At 43.9% G+C, this 15,108-nt stretch overlaps 1 protein-coding gene across 1 annotated transcript in view; it reads right to left on the bottom strand.

Annotated features, from left to right (window-relative positions):
• The window catches only part of vstm2b (V-set and transmembrane domain containing 2B), a 56,850-nt gene extending 43,219 nt beyond the window's left edge, over window positions 1–13,631 (bottom strand). The window contains exons 1-4 of the mRNA XM_048546831.2: window positions 13,133–13,631; window positions 12,137–12,321; window positions 10,499–10,531; window positions 9,602–9,968 (exon numbers count right to left, since the gene is read on the bottom strand). Of these exons, the coding sequence (XP_048402788.2) occupies window positions 9,602–9,968; window positions 10,499–10,531; window positions 12,137–12,321; window positions 13,133–13,205 (658 nt within the window). The 5' untranslated portion in view covers window positions 13,206–13,631. The remainder of the gene's footprint in view (window positions 1–9,601; window positions 9,969–10,498; window positions 10,532–12,136; window positions 12,322–13,132) is intronic.
• Between the last annotated feature and the right edge of the window lie 1,477 nt (window positions 13,632–15,108).

Raw genomic sequence — 15,108 nt, 5'->3', positions numbered from 1 at the left:
CCTGTCCACTTGGGTGGCCATTTTAAGGGATCTATGTATCTGCACACCAAGATCCCTCTGTTCCTCCACGCTGCCAAGAATCCTATCCTTAATCCTGTACTCAGCTTTCAAATTCGACCTTCCAAAATGCATCACCTCGCATTTATCCAGGTTGAACTCCATCTGCCACCTCTCAGCCCATCTCTGCATCCTGTCAATGTCCCGCTGCAGCCTACAACAGCCCTCTACACTGTCAACGACACCTCCGACCTTTGTGTCGTCTGCAAACTTGCTGACCCATCCTTCAATTCCCTCGTCCAAGTCATTAATAAAAATTACAAACAGTAGAGGCCCAAGGACAGAGCCCTGTGGAACCCCACTCACCACTGACTTCCAGGCAGAATATTTTCCTTCTACTACCACTCGCTGTCTTCTGTTGGCCAGCCAATTCTGTATCCAAGCAGCTAAGTTCCCCTGTATCCCATTCCTCCTGACCTTCTGAATGAGCCTTCCATGGGGAACCTTATCAAATGCCTTACTGAAGTCCATATACACCACATCCACAGCTTGACCCTCATCAACCTTACTAGTCACATCCTCAAAAAACTCGATAAGGTTTGTAAGGCATGACCTACCCCTCACAAAGCCGTGTTGACTGTATTTGATCAAGCCATGCTCTTCCAGATGGTCATAAATCTTATCCCTCAGAATCCTTTCTAACACCTTGCAGACGACAGACGTGAGACTTACCGGTCTATAATTGCCGGGGATTTCCCTATTTCCTTTCTTGAAGAGAGGAATTACATTTGCCTCTCTCCAGTCCTCAGGTACGACTCCAGTGGAGAGCGAGGATGCAAAGATCTTCGCAAGTGGCGAAGCAATTGCATTTCTCGCTTCCCAAAGCAGCCGAGGACAAATCTGATCCGGGCCTGGCGACTTGTCAATCTTAATGTTTGACAAAATTTTCAGTACATCAGCTTCCTCTATCTCTATCCATTCCAGCATGCACACCTGCTCTTCAAAGGTTTCATTCACTACACAGGTCGTTTCTTTCGTAAAGACAGAAGCAAAAAGCTCATTTAGGGCTTCCCCTACCTTCTCAGGCTCCACACACAAGTTCCCTATGCTATCCCTGATCGGCCCTACTCTTTCTTTGACCATTCTCTTATTCCTCACGTAAGTGTAAAATGCCTTTGTGTTTTCCCGGATTCCTTCTGCCAAGCCTTTCTCGTGCCCCCTCCTGGCTCTCCTCAGACCATTTTTGAGCTCCTTCCTTGCCTGCATGTAATCCTCTCTAGCTGAACTTGACCCTAGCTTCCTCCACCTTATGTAAGCTACCTTCTTCCTTTTCACTAGAAGCTCCACCGCTCTCGTCATCCAAGGTTCCTTTATCTTACCCCGTCTTGCCTGTCTCAGAGGGACATATTTACTCATCACTCCCAACAACTGTTCCTTAAACCATCTCCACATGTCTATAGTTCCCTTACCATGGAACAACTGCTCCCAGTCCATGCTTCCTAACTCGTGTCTAATCGCATCATAGTTTCCTCTTCCCCAATTAAATATCCTCCCATTCTGCCTAATCCTCTCCTTCTCCATAGCTATGTAGAATGAGAGAGTGTTATGGTCACTATCACCAAAATGCTCTCCCACCACAAGATCTGATACCTGCCCCGGCTCGTTTCCGAGCACCAAGTCTAAAATTATGGAGACTTGGATAACACAGGGACAGGAATGGTTGTTGGATGTTCTGGGGTTTAGATGCTTCAAAGAAATAGGGAGGGAGGTAACAGAGGTGGGGGAGTGGCATTGCTAATCTGGGATGGTATCACAGCTGTAGAAAGGGAAGTCATGTAGGAGGGTTTGTCCACTGAGTCAGCATGGGTGGAAGTCAGAAACAGGAAAGGAGCGGCCACTTTAAGGGAATTTTCTTTTGATGCCCTGATAGCAACAGAGACACTGAGGAACAGATTGGGAGGCAGATTTTGTAAAGGTGCAGAAATTATAGGGTTGTTGTCATGGGTGATTTCAACTTCCCTAATATCGACTGGGACCTCCGTAGTGCAAATAGTTTGGATGGAGCTGATTTTGTCAGGTATGTCCAGGAAGGAAGGATTCCTGACTCAACATGTAGGTAGGCCAACGAGAGCGGTGGCCATATTGGTTTTGGTGCTTTGGAATGAACTAGGCCAGGTGTCAGATCTCTCAGTGGGACAGCAGTTCAGTGATAGTGGTCACAACTCCCTGACATTTACTATAATCATGGACAGGTATAGGAGCAGACGGTATGGGAAGGTATTTAATTGGGGGAAGGGGAATTACATTGCTATTAGGCAAGAACTGTGGAGCATAAACTGGGAACAGATGTTCTCAGGGAAATGCACAACAGAAATGTAGAGGTTGTGTAGGGAGCGCTTGCTGAGAGTGCTGTATAGGTTTGTCCCACTGAAGCAAGGAAGGGATGGTAAGGCGAAGGAACCATGTATGACAAGACATGTGGAACATTTAGTCAGGAAGAAGAAGGAAGCTGACTTAAGGTTGAGGAAGCACGGATCGGATAGGGCTCAAGAGGGTTACAAGGTAGCCAGGAAGGAACTGAAGAATGAACTTAGGAGAGCTAGAAGGGGCCATGATAAAGCCTTGGCGGGTAGGATTAAGGAAAACCCCAAGGAATTCTGTACTTACATAAGGAACAAGAGGATGGCCAGAGTGAGGGTAGGCCCAATCAGGGATAGTGGAGGGAACTTGTACCAGGAGTTGGAGGATGTTGGGGAGGTCCTTAATGAATACTTTGCTTCAGTGTTCACTAGTGAAAGGAACCTTATCAATTGTGAGGGCAATGTGAAACAGCTGATATGCTTGAACAGGTTGATATTAGGAAGGAGAATGTGCTAGAAATTTTGAAAAACATGAGGATAGATAAGTACCCTGGGGCAGATGGGATATTCCCAAGGTTATAATGGGAAGCGAGGGAAGAGATTGTTGCAAGAGATTGCTCGAAGATCAATGGTGATCCACAGGGATCTGTTCTGGGAATTCTACTCTTTGTGATTTTTAATAATGACTTGGATGAGTAAGTTGAAGAGATTTGGCAATGATCTTTGTGTCCTCACAATTCACTAGAGTCATACCAGATGATTGGAGGGTGGCAAATGTTATTCCCTTGTTCAAGAAAGGCAATCAGGATAACCCTGGGAATTACAGATCAGTCAGTCTTCTGTAGTGGGCAAATTATTGGAGGGAATTCTGAGAGATAGTATTTACGATTATTTGGAAAAGCACAGCTTGATTATGAATAGTCAGTATGGCTTTGTAAGGGGCAGGTCATGCCTCAGAGGCTTTATTGAATTCTTTGATGATGTGACAAAACACATTGTTAAAGGTAGAGCAGTGGATGTGGTGTATATGGATTTTAGCAAAGTGTTTGATAAGGTTCCCACAGTAGGCTCATTCAGAAGGTAAGGAGGCATGGGATCCAGGGAAATAGCTGTCTGGATACAGCATTGGCTGTTCAATTGAAGACAGAGGTGGTAGTAGATGGAAAATAACAAAACAAAGTTGCCGGAAAAGCTCAGCGGTCTGGCAATATCTGTGAAGGAGAAAAACAGAGTTAATATTTTGGGTCTGGTTCTGAGGAAGGATCACTGGACCCGAAATGTTAATTCTGTTTTTTCTTTCACAGATGCTGCCAGACCTGCTCAGCTTTTCCAATAACTTTATTTTGTTCCTGATTTACAGCATCTGCAGTTCTTTCATTTTTTTTAGTAGATGGAAAGTATTTAGCCTGGTGCTCGGTGACCAGTGGTATTCTGCAGGAATCTGTTCTGGAACTTCTGCTCTTTGTGATTTTTATAAATGACTTGGATGAGGAAGTGGAAGGATGGGTTAGTAAGTTAGCCAATGACATGAAGGTCGGAGGAGTTGTGGAAAGTGTGGAGGGCTGTTGTAGGTGGCAAAGGGACATTGACAGAATGTAGAGCTGGACAAAGAAATGGCAGATGGAAATCAACCCAGAAAAGTGTGAAGTGATTCATTTTAGAAGGTCAAATTTGAATGCAAAATACAGGGTTAATGACAGGATTCTTGGCAGTGTGGAGGAACTGAGGAATCTTGGGGTCCACGTCCATAGATCCCTCAAAGTTGCCACCCAAGTTGATAGGGTTGTTGAGAAGGTATATGGTGTGATGGCTTTCATTGGCAGGAGGATTGACTTTAAGAACTGCGAGGTTATGCTGCAGTTCTATAAAACCCTGGTTAGACCACACTTGAAATATTGTGTTCAGTTCTGGTTGCCTCATTACAGAAAGGATGTGGAAGCTTTAGAGGCGGTACACAGGAGATTTACGAGGATGTTCCCTGGACTGGAGGGCATGTCTTATGAGGAAACGTTGATGGAGCTATGGCTTTTTTCACTCGAGTGAAGAAGCATAAGAAGTGACTTGATTGCGGTGTACAAGATGATGAGAGGCATATATATAGTGGATAGGAGAGACCTTTTCCCAGAGCAGAAATAATTATCACAAGGGGGCATGATTTTAAGGTGATTGGAGGAAGGTATGGGGGGATGTTAGTGATAGGTTCTTTAGACAGAGTGGTGGGTGCATGAATGCGTTGCCAGCAATGGTATTAGAGTCAGATACATTAGGGACATTTAAGCAAGTCTTGGATAGACACATGGATGATATTAAAATAAAGGGTATGTAGGTTAGTTGGATCTTGGAGTAGGATAATAGGTCAGCACAACATCATGGGCCGAAGGGCCTGTGCTGTTCTACGCTTCTATACTCTATTTTGTTCTATGAAAAATCAGCAGGGCTCAATAGCGAGGATCACTTGCCAAAAAAAAATCAATTCTGGATGTCAGATGAGGAAGGGTCTGGGTTCAGCTGTGATTGCCCACAATGAATTGCACAGCAATTTCTCAAAGACACATCTCTCATTAATCTAATAGCCAGGCTCACTTCTTGGCTGTGATAACTCTAACTTCCTTCTTTAAACAAACAACAGATAACATGACATTTTCATTTGCTGATAGGCTGTAAGCAGTTCCATAGAATTCTGTACACTATGTTGAACTTAAGTAAATTTTGAAAGTAAATGATCAACCTTGTGACTTTTTTTTGTGGCACATTTAACCAATGGAGTTCATATCTACTTAGGAAGAAATTTTTATTTGGCATTTCAGCTTTGGGGAAGTACTCACTGCATTGTCTCCCAACTGAAATGCACAGAAACTTGTCTGAGTTCTTCAAAGATGCTCCATAATGTCCATGCATCAGCAGCAGTCCATACGACAGCTGGATAAGTGATTCACTGCCATTTGACTTCACTACCAGTTTTAACAACACTTTTATGATATATCTCAAGAAGTGTGACAACAGCAACAAATGGACAAAAAAAATCAGATGATTCTAGCACCAATCTAAAGAACACAGAACTTAATTGAAGTCTTCAACTCTCAAATAAGTGATTTTAAGGCAAAAGAAGCAGATGTGAGTATGGGTAACCAGGTAACCTAGGAAAAGATGACACTGATGATAAGTGGCAGCTCTCAACACTAAGACAGTAGACAATTCTACAGGGTAACATCAGACAACCTACCCAGACACCAACATATTCCACCACTTTGAAGCAACATGGAAATTACTAGTCATCGACAATGCTTTCTGGTTAAGGATGGTTCTGCTTCATCTTAAGCTATCAGCTTTATATTTCCCAAATTCCTTATGTAATATCTCCTGTGCCACTTACCAAACCAGTTTTTACTGCCGAGTTTTAACCTCATTTACTCTATATTCTTGTAGGACTAGGTGTGGGATAATGTTCAACATTGACAGAGCACTCTTTTAAAGGAAAAAGGAATATATAGGAATGTAAAAAAGGAAGCAGGAAATCAGGGAGCATTCAGATCTGACTGCGGAAGGTAGCAAAATGGACAGCATCTTGGAACAACTTCCCACCTCTTCATCCCAAAAAGGTAATGCACACTCATTTTAAAGTATACTCTTTTTTCTTGCAGATCTATCGTAGAAGCAGATGGCATAGAGGTATGAAGGTAATGAAGAAGAAAGTAAAGAGGATCAAGTCACCTGAGTCAGAATTACAGGATATTGCCAGGCCTGTAAACTATCTTCCTTAATGAATGACACTGGTGGTACGTGGTAGACGACACCAATCTACCAAGAAAAAACCAACATGAGGCAAGGGATACCTCAGTTGCCTAAACAACATTGGGAGCGTGATCACTTAGGTGGCACTTAACATGAATACCAGAATAGAGGGAAACCACTAGTAGGAAAGATTTACACAATTGTGTTCCTTTTCAACTAATATCCTAAAACAGATTAAATGTTGAAACAGTACTTTCACATTCACAGACACTAGTCAGACAGGAAAGGATGCGTACATTTAGTTTTGATTTACTAGCATAGTCAGGGAAAAGGCCGTTGATGTGGTGGGATGGACAATGGATTGAAAGAATGAATTGGGAGACATGGAAGTAGCCAATGAATGGCAGGATATAGGAAGGTTGGAGGAACACAAGCATCTTGGGGTGCTTGTCCACAGTTGTATGAAGGCAGCCGGACAGATTCATAGAATAGTTATGAAGACATATGGGACACTTACAATTCAATTCATGACTGATAAAGGTAAGTACAGAGAGGTTATATTGAAGCTGTACGCAATCTTGATTAGGCCACAGCTGGAATGCTATGTGCAGTTCTGGGCACCATACTATAGGGAGCATATGATTGCACTGGTGCGGGGTGCAGAGGAGATTTATCAAGATGTTGCCTAGGATGGAGCATTTTAGCTATGAAGAGGTACTGGATAAGTTGGAAATTTTCTTTACAGCACGGAAGGCTGAGAGAGAATAGCAAGAACTGCAGATGCTGAAGTCAGATTTGATAATGTGGAGAGCTGAAGCAACACAGTAGGTCAGGCACCATCAGAGGAGCAGGTGAGTTATGTTTCGGGCCTAGATCCTTCATCAGGACTGAGAGGGGACCTGATTGGGGTATATAAGAGAACAAGGGACAGGGTAGATTACAAAAAAATCAGATCCTCTTAGTTGATGGGTCAATAACAGGGGATATAATTTTAAGATGAAAGGAAAGAAGTTGAGATGGGATTTGACGAAATTTCTTTTCACCCAGAGGGTGGTGGAAATCTGGAATACACTTTCTGGGAGGGTAGTTGAGGTGGAGACATCACAAACTTTAAAAGGTATTTGGGTGTGCACTTGAAATATGATAACATTCAATGCTATGGGCCAATTGCAGGAAGGTAGGACTAGTGTAGATTTAGAGTAGTTTTGTTGGTGCTGACTTAATGGGCCAAATGGGCTCCTCTGTACTTTATGATTCTAAAATTTTATGCATGTTTCTTTCTATATCTGTGGAAGAAGGAACTCAGGCTATAGCAATAAAGCTGAACTGTGTTACGTCGAAGACTTCAAAGGTGATCTGTCTTATGTCTGAGAATTCCTTTAGGTGCTGCCAATATTGATAATCTGATCTATGCTTTTCTTGTTCCAACTGAGCAAGGGTCTTGTCATCACACATGTCAAAGCCCTACCCTTTCTAAAATGTAAAGTTACGGATGTTACATTATGATATGACTATTTTTGACACCTGATCTAGACTATTGATCAGGCAGTGCAAACACCATGCTTTGTGTAACTGATGGCCCTCTCACTGGTGCTTTGCTGTGGAACTCCACTGCTCCTGGTGTGTACCATCACCAGGATTGTTAGCAAGGGCACAGAGAGTTGATGTTGTCATCCAGAAACTATCCGTTATTTTGATTATATTCCTTAGTGAGGCTAGATGTGGCTGAATTATGAAGGAGATAAATATTGTACAAACTTTCTGCATATTAAGCATTAAAGTTGCTGATCCTCTTGAATTGATTGGTTTTGTTCTCTGTAAAGGCCTTAAAAGAAACGTGGGTGCCATTGATTAGATCCAATGTTTTAACAAAACTGCTGTATCTTTGTTTTACTGCGTCTTGCTGTGTTGCCAAAGGTAATGAATTGGCCTGCTCTCCTGCACAGAATGCCAGTAAACTGATCAATGCATGCCTGTCATGCATGCTTGTTGATAACATGTAAATCCTCTGTGGCTGCCTGCAATGATCCTGCGCTGTAAACACTGAAGGACAATGGTCACTTCCATAACGATTGATGATTCAAGACACACACAGTTTATCACAGCTTTAGGATTTTTTGCAACAGATGGCGATACTTTGTTGCTTCTTTGTTGAAATATATAACAGAATAGCTTTCATTAGGTCTTTGTTGCTTCTACAGGATATCGTGCGACATAGGGGTGGGAAATGGGAAGACTTGGTGTGCTGTATCTTTCTGATATAGTGCCTCTCTATCGTTACAAACTATGCTGCCCCTTCTCCACGATAACTGCATTCATATGACCATAAAAGGCTCCCCATTCCTGCCCCACACACCACTTAAAGCGTAGTATAGTGGCTATTTTACTGGAGTAGTAGCCCACTGACACAAATTCAAATCTTACTACCACAACTGTAGAAACCACATTGAAAGAAATCAATCAGGAATAAAAGCCAGTGATGGTAACCATTGCTGTAAAAACCCATGTGGCTCATTCTTGTCATTGGGGAAAGAAATCCATTTGTCCTAGTTCCTTAATAGTTCCAACATATGCAGATGTTTTCCACAAATATATTTGATTAAGTTTTTAAATATAATTTCTCCAAGTTTCCAAATATTCTGTGATTGAAATTATTAGCACAGAATTGCAAAGCAAAAACCCATTTATTGCTGAAATCATTGTCTGGAAATAATTGATAAATTTATCAATGGCAAAATTCCAAACAGGCGCTTAAGTATCAGTCCTGGCCCAATGGTAGCAATTTTACTTCTGAATCAAAGACTTCAGCCTTCAAGTCTCATTCCAAAGACTTCAGCATACAATTTGGCTGGCACCATCACTGCAGCGTTGATGGGAGTGCTTTCAGAGATGACATTTTTCAGCTCAATTCTGAAACTGAGACCAAACATGACCCCCAACTGGATGTAGAAGATCCCATGGCACAGGGGAATTCCCTCTCCCTCTGCCCAACATAACTAGAACAGATTAACAATTTATTTCTCCTTTGGGGTTCTTCCTGTGCACGTTTGATATATTACTCACTCTGGGGTCACACATCAGAAGTACTTCATGAAATGCGGTATTCTGCGAAGCTCTGGTGTTGTGAAAGACAAAATTAAAAACGTCAAGTGCTTCCTCCTTAAGTAAACCGGTGGAATATGCTCAGATACATTCCCATTAATTGCGGACGTGGTAGCAGAATTTAGCGAGGCATTCTGTGGTTATGATAAAAACAAGCTTCATATGTGAACTCATTTGGAAACCCGGCTATATAAACTGATTTGTGAAGAAAATTCGCCGACTTGATACGTTATCTCGTGTTTTTCTCCATAGGTGTTACCAGACCCGCTGTGTCTGTCCATTCATATTTCAGATCTCGGCCCAGTGTTTTGTCAATTGTCTGCATTAATTTGATTAGCACACACACAAACACACTGTCGGACAATGCATGCTCCTGACTGCCCACATGGTGGCAATGTAACCTAACTTACCGGAGGTGTGCTGTCCGATCATGGCTGCGTTGCCCGGGGGTGGGGAGACAGAGGAGGTGCTGGGTGAAGAGGTGGTATCGTTACCATAGCTCGCTTCTGCGACTCGCCTCTTGTCTGAGCCCGGCGCCGGGCTGGAACGCACGCTGCCCCTGCGGGGTCCGTTACTCTGAATGTGGGAGACAGCTTCGGCCGCTTGCATCTCCGGGCCGTAGAGGGCTAAGACCCGTAAGGTGGCCTGGGCTTTGTGTTCCTGAGTTTCGTCGTCGATAAAGTCGGTCACTCTGCATTCATAAACACCCTCATCCTCCTTCTTCACACCAGAGAGCCGTAGCTTATGCGAAATATCGTTGCCCATCACCCGGACAGTCTGCAGGCAAGAAAAGCCTGTATCAGAAAAAGGGGCTCCAAACACATGAGCAAAAGATCAGTCTCAATAGCGGGAATAGAATTGAAACACTATAAATTGGATAGATAATGACATGAAGAATAAAACAACAATTAAAACTGCACAAAAATACTATTAATGATCCATTGTAGGGAAAGAAACTAAATATAGGATATGTTTTTTATTAAAATACTTTTTACAAAAGTTACATGGTTTTAATAACAGTGCAAAATAATTACTGACTGTGTTGAATTATGCCATCGTTTAATTATTTAATTAAATGAAATGGTAAAATGTATAAGGAAATACAAGTAAGGATATGAGCTTTCTCTACGTCGCTGTTGTTTCTCCCGGGCACTTTGAACGCAGGGAATCCAGTACACTTCCAAGTGCCGAGCAGCGTATGAGCGTCGCCACTGTGGCTCGTTCGTCCCCGCCATATTTTACGGCAAGCAATGCTGTAACAGGGACAGGACTTGTTAATTAAAAGTGTACTGGAAAACAGCACTTACGCTGATTTTTGTGGCATCTTTGTTGACTGGTACCTGGAAAAAGTAAAGAAATTGCATTAAATCTTCCAGGCTAAGAGATCAGAACTGAAAATCAAATCTTCCTGACAAACATAAGCGGAGAGAAAGATTATTGGAAGCAAGAATGGAATGTCATTTCTTCATCTTGATCCTTTTTTTTACCCGCTGATGCTTTAGGTTGCCCTGTGCCAAAAGTCATGCATTTAACTTGTGTTCCGATTCAGCCCGTATTTTAACCATTTCCAGAGTTAGGTCTGTGTATTGTCAGCAATTATAATGCAATTAACGCTGCTGATAGCCAGTACGTTGGAAATACTCAATTGTACTACACGTAATAATATATTGGTACAATTAGGAAAGTAGGATTGAGGTATTTCAGTGCCATAACCAACGTTGCCATTTTCTCGGTTTGCGAATGATTAATGCAGATATGAGGGGGGTTTGATACTTCTACGCGTGACAGGTTCTCCGTCAGTGAGTAACTGAGGGGGTCAAAATGAGTTCGTCCTGTCACGGAAACCTGGGCCTTTCAGTTGAACTCCTCTGTGCCAAAAATACCTGTACGATTGGTACCCTGTCATTTTATCCGAAGGAGAGAGAGCCAGTTGGACCAGCCCCGACATGGAGGAGAGGTTCCGCTTCTCAGTCTATACCTACTTTGTTCCGGACATCTTGTCCGGGAGTTTATCATGCGGAAAGCTTGGCTGATTTGAGGACAGCTTTAAAATGCCTTTACACCACTAGGATACGGGATGGAGCAAAAACCTTAAGATTCCCATTCAAACATGATCCCACTGTGGTTCTGGCGCTAATCGCGGCTGTGCTGATAACCTCCTGCTCTCCCCATACCTTCAACATGGGTTCGGTGACATACCTGCCCTCACCCGTTTCTTCAAACTACCAGGTTCAATCCAAAGGGCTGGCCTGCTGTTTAGCCCGGAATTTCTGTTCACCCACACGAAGGATTCTGCGTTCGACTTCCCGCATTAACCGCTTATGACAGTTAGCGTCATAACCTTGTGCCCGCATTGGGTTTGAAATCAGAATACAAACCCTGCGCCCATATATTGATGAAACCAAACACATTTTCAGCTAGCTCGATTTTCTTCAAGGAACCCTATACTTGAAACTCCTGGTCAGTTATTAGCCTTGACATTTGCTAAATGTCGTGACAATGTATTTTCACTCTGGGGCAATTATATGCGTTCTCACCTCAGACCTTGACCCAGAGTGAGCATCCATGGAGTCTGAAGCGTTTAATGCCTCTTTATCAGCAGTGTTTGGACTTAACTTTTGCTCTTACTTTAAAATGTACTATTTCTTTTTGAAAGGAAGATTTCTACCATAAGCTTTCCGTGCGCCTATCTCTGTAACTATTGTGAGCTATGTTAGAGATATTTGTTTACGCTCTGCATATGGGCTTATTTTATTCCTCCCACAGCCCGCCCTCACCACCCCCCTCCCCCCACTCCACCTCATCATGAGCGGTCAATGCATTCTCACTGCATTGTGATAAAGGGGTTTCTTCAGTTTAGTGCAGTTGCGAGCGCTTCCGTAAATGCCTCGGAGGTGAATGTCTTCATCTTGCCCACGTTCCCCATGCTCCAGTCTCGTCCTTACCTTGGGCCTGTTTCCCTGGCCACCGCGTGCCAACTCGTGTGCCAGCTCCCTGGGGTATTGCTTCAGGTACCACCACTGGATCTCCAGCGAGTACGAGGTGGCCCCACTGGCGCGGAACGCGCAAGACATCTCAATGTCATCGCCTTCTTTAGCAATCACATCCTGGGGTACTTCAAGAAATTTTGCTGTCAGAAAAAGGAACGGGGTAACAGTATAAAGCGACTGGGTCAATAAACAAAAGAAGTCTTGGTGCAGTTTCCCCTCATTTAAGCGCACGGTAGAGATTTGGAGGATAGCCTACATCGTTCAAATTCTTATGTAAAAAAAGTCATAATTCGACTTTGTTTACAACAGGTATGAAAGATTCCAGCCAGTCTCCGCTAGACATCTTCTTTCTCACACGGTCTACATTTTAAAACCACCCACATTATATCGCGTTGAATGAGAAACATACAAGCAACAATGGTTTATATATGGAATGAACTTCTAGAGCAAGTGGCGAATGCGGGTACTGTTACAACAATAAAAGGTATTTGGGTAAATACATGATTAGGAAGTGCTTGGAGGGATATGGGCCAGGTCCATGTTGTATGACTATAATTCTACTCAAAACCCTCCCCTCGCTCCAATATTGTCCCTGAATGCAATTCTAAATTATAATAGAATGTTTCTAAAATGCGTGATGCACGGCCGGAATATTTTAACAACTTCCATTCAATTAGTTCCGAACAAACAGAACTGCAACTCTTCAAAGTACAAGCATGTTGAATGACTGCGTTTTGAGGTTGTCGCCAGTTCCCAGTTCAATCAGACTTAAAATCCATAATTCTGTATAATGTACAGCCAGCACTTTGCCGGTCCCTTTAGTCAATTTAGTCGGATGTCGTTTCCACTCGTTTTCTTCCCAGGCTATAGGTTCCCGTGGCTTCAGCCCGAGCAAAGCGAATGATACTCACCGATCTCTCCAGTGAAGGAGATGCTGCTTCAGTTACTCACCGTTAACACAGAGCAAAAGCGGTGCGTTTAGCATCAAGTAATAGAGAATATTGGCGATCCCGCGATTTTCCATTTCATAGAGAGTTGGAATGGACGGAACAGACGCCAGGCAATGTTAGACCTCGGGCTCTCTGGAGCGCTGCGATCCCATCCCAGTTCCAGCGCCTCAGAGCTCCCTCTCCAAGGTTCTCACTGTACAACAGCAGGCTTGGTGCTGACGGAGAGCAGGGAATGGGATCAACCACTTGATCGCACTTGATTTTGTTCTTTCCTCCGGGCTGGAAAGCGCAGGCTCTGGTATATGACCAAGATGCTCCGTCTCACAAACACGTCTTGCTTGAATACATGCTCGGACTGGGGCTGATCAGAAGCTCCGGTTATTCCTGCACGGTGAGAGAGTGGCTGCACGGACGGGCAGAGTAATCATACCGAACCGGACTGCCTCGCACCCATTCCCGTATGGTGTCTGATCCACACAGCACTCCCCCCTCCTCCCCACCACCCCCCCCCCTTCCACAACCTCTCCTGGGGAAGAGCTCAGCGACAGAGACGCGTCTCCTCCAGGCTTCTGTGGGTGCACAGCACTCGGATCTTGGTGGCTGGATGGATTAGCGACAGGAGAGGCTCCCGGACATCTCCAACAGGACGGCAGCAGCAGGAGTGGGAGCAGTGTGCGTTTCCACACAGCACCAGCATCAAACACGGGGCACGGAAATCTCAGCCAACAGGCAGCAAGAGGGAAACAACAGAGACGTGCTCCACCGGCTCCCACATCAACAGCCTCCTCAACCTGTCGGCACGATGGATACAACTGACGTCTCGCGTACTGGATCGAGTAGCGAGCAACCCCGCAAAAGCCCGAGTTGCCAATTCAGTAGCTTGCGCCATATGGGGCACCACCTTCACCATGTCCACCTCCCAGACACCGTGGGAGGGGAGGGAAGGTTGGGGGGTCGGGGGAGGAGGGGGTGGTGGAATCACACACTAACGCTTGCAGAGGCACAACTTCAAATTATGATGCTTTGGGAATCTTGTAATCAGATAGCCCCCTGGGGATCATAACTAAAAGCCAGGGATTCTATTTTAATCCGAAATGAATTTTGTTGCGAGGATTAAGAGAGTGGAATCTCAATCAGACTTTTATTCTCCTCAGTAATGTTAAGGGACAACTACTTCTGTCGGAAATCCGTGCACAGCACTAATTAAGAAATTCTCCCTCACCCCCTCCAGCTCCTGTGTAGAGTCTGCCTGAACAGACTTTGGATTTTCTTTTCTAGGACACAAAACAATTCTTTCTCAGCTAGCTGATCTTGTTTAAATGCTGCTTCAAATCGGAAGCCGCTAAAGTACTGCTCTCTTTGGTGGCCTGGTCGAATACAAACCACATCATCTTGATACAATCATTTGGCTCATTTGAAAAGCTGCAGCAGACACGATGGGCCAAATGGCCACCGTCTACATTGTCAAAGGCTTGTGACTCTGTGATAATCACTTTTTTTTTAAAGACCTACCTTCTTAGACTTGCCCTCGACCATGTTCCATAATATTAATATATGGCCTGGGCTCACTCCCCAAACAGCAATACTAACCCACCCACATTGTGTAAAACTTGTCGCCTGTTAATCATCCCATAATAAATTTAGTAATGCAGCGTGCACCACCATCAACCTCCCATTTAGACCGGACATTTATCTGTAGCGCCCTTTCTCATTTGTATCAAAGGCCTGAAAGCAAAATAAAATCTGGAAGCAAAAGCAAAATGTGATTAATCTGCAGTGAGCCAGGTATCCGGCTCAAACTTCTCATATGATCGGATAATCTAATAAATGTCAGCCCCTTCATCTTGCGGGAGCATCGACAAATTTCTGGATCTAACGTCGAGGGCTTATTCAGTTGGAAAGAGCTCCATTTTCAAGCTTGCATCAATGACTTTCTGATATAGCTGCACTTTCCCTGTGTGTTGATGCATTGCTGAT

This window comes from Stegostoma tigrinum, chromosome 16 (genome assembly GCF_030684315.1).
Source record: "Stegostoma tigrinum isolate sSteTig4 chromosome 16, sSteTig4.hap1, whole genome shotgun sequence".
Lineage (NCBI taxonomy): Eukaryota > Metazoa > Chordata > Chondrichthyes > Orectolobiformes > Stegostomatidae > Stegostoma > Stegostoma tigrinum.
This window is presented reverse-complemented; position numbering and strand designations above follow the sequence as displayed.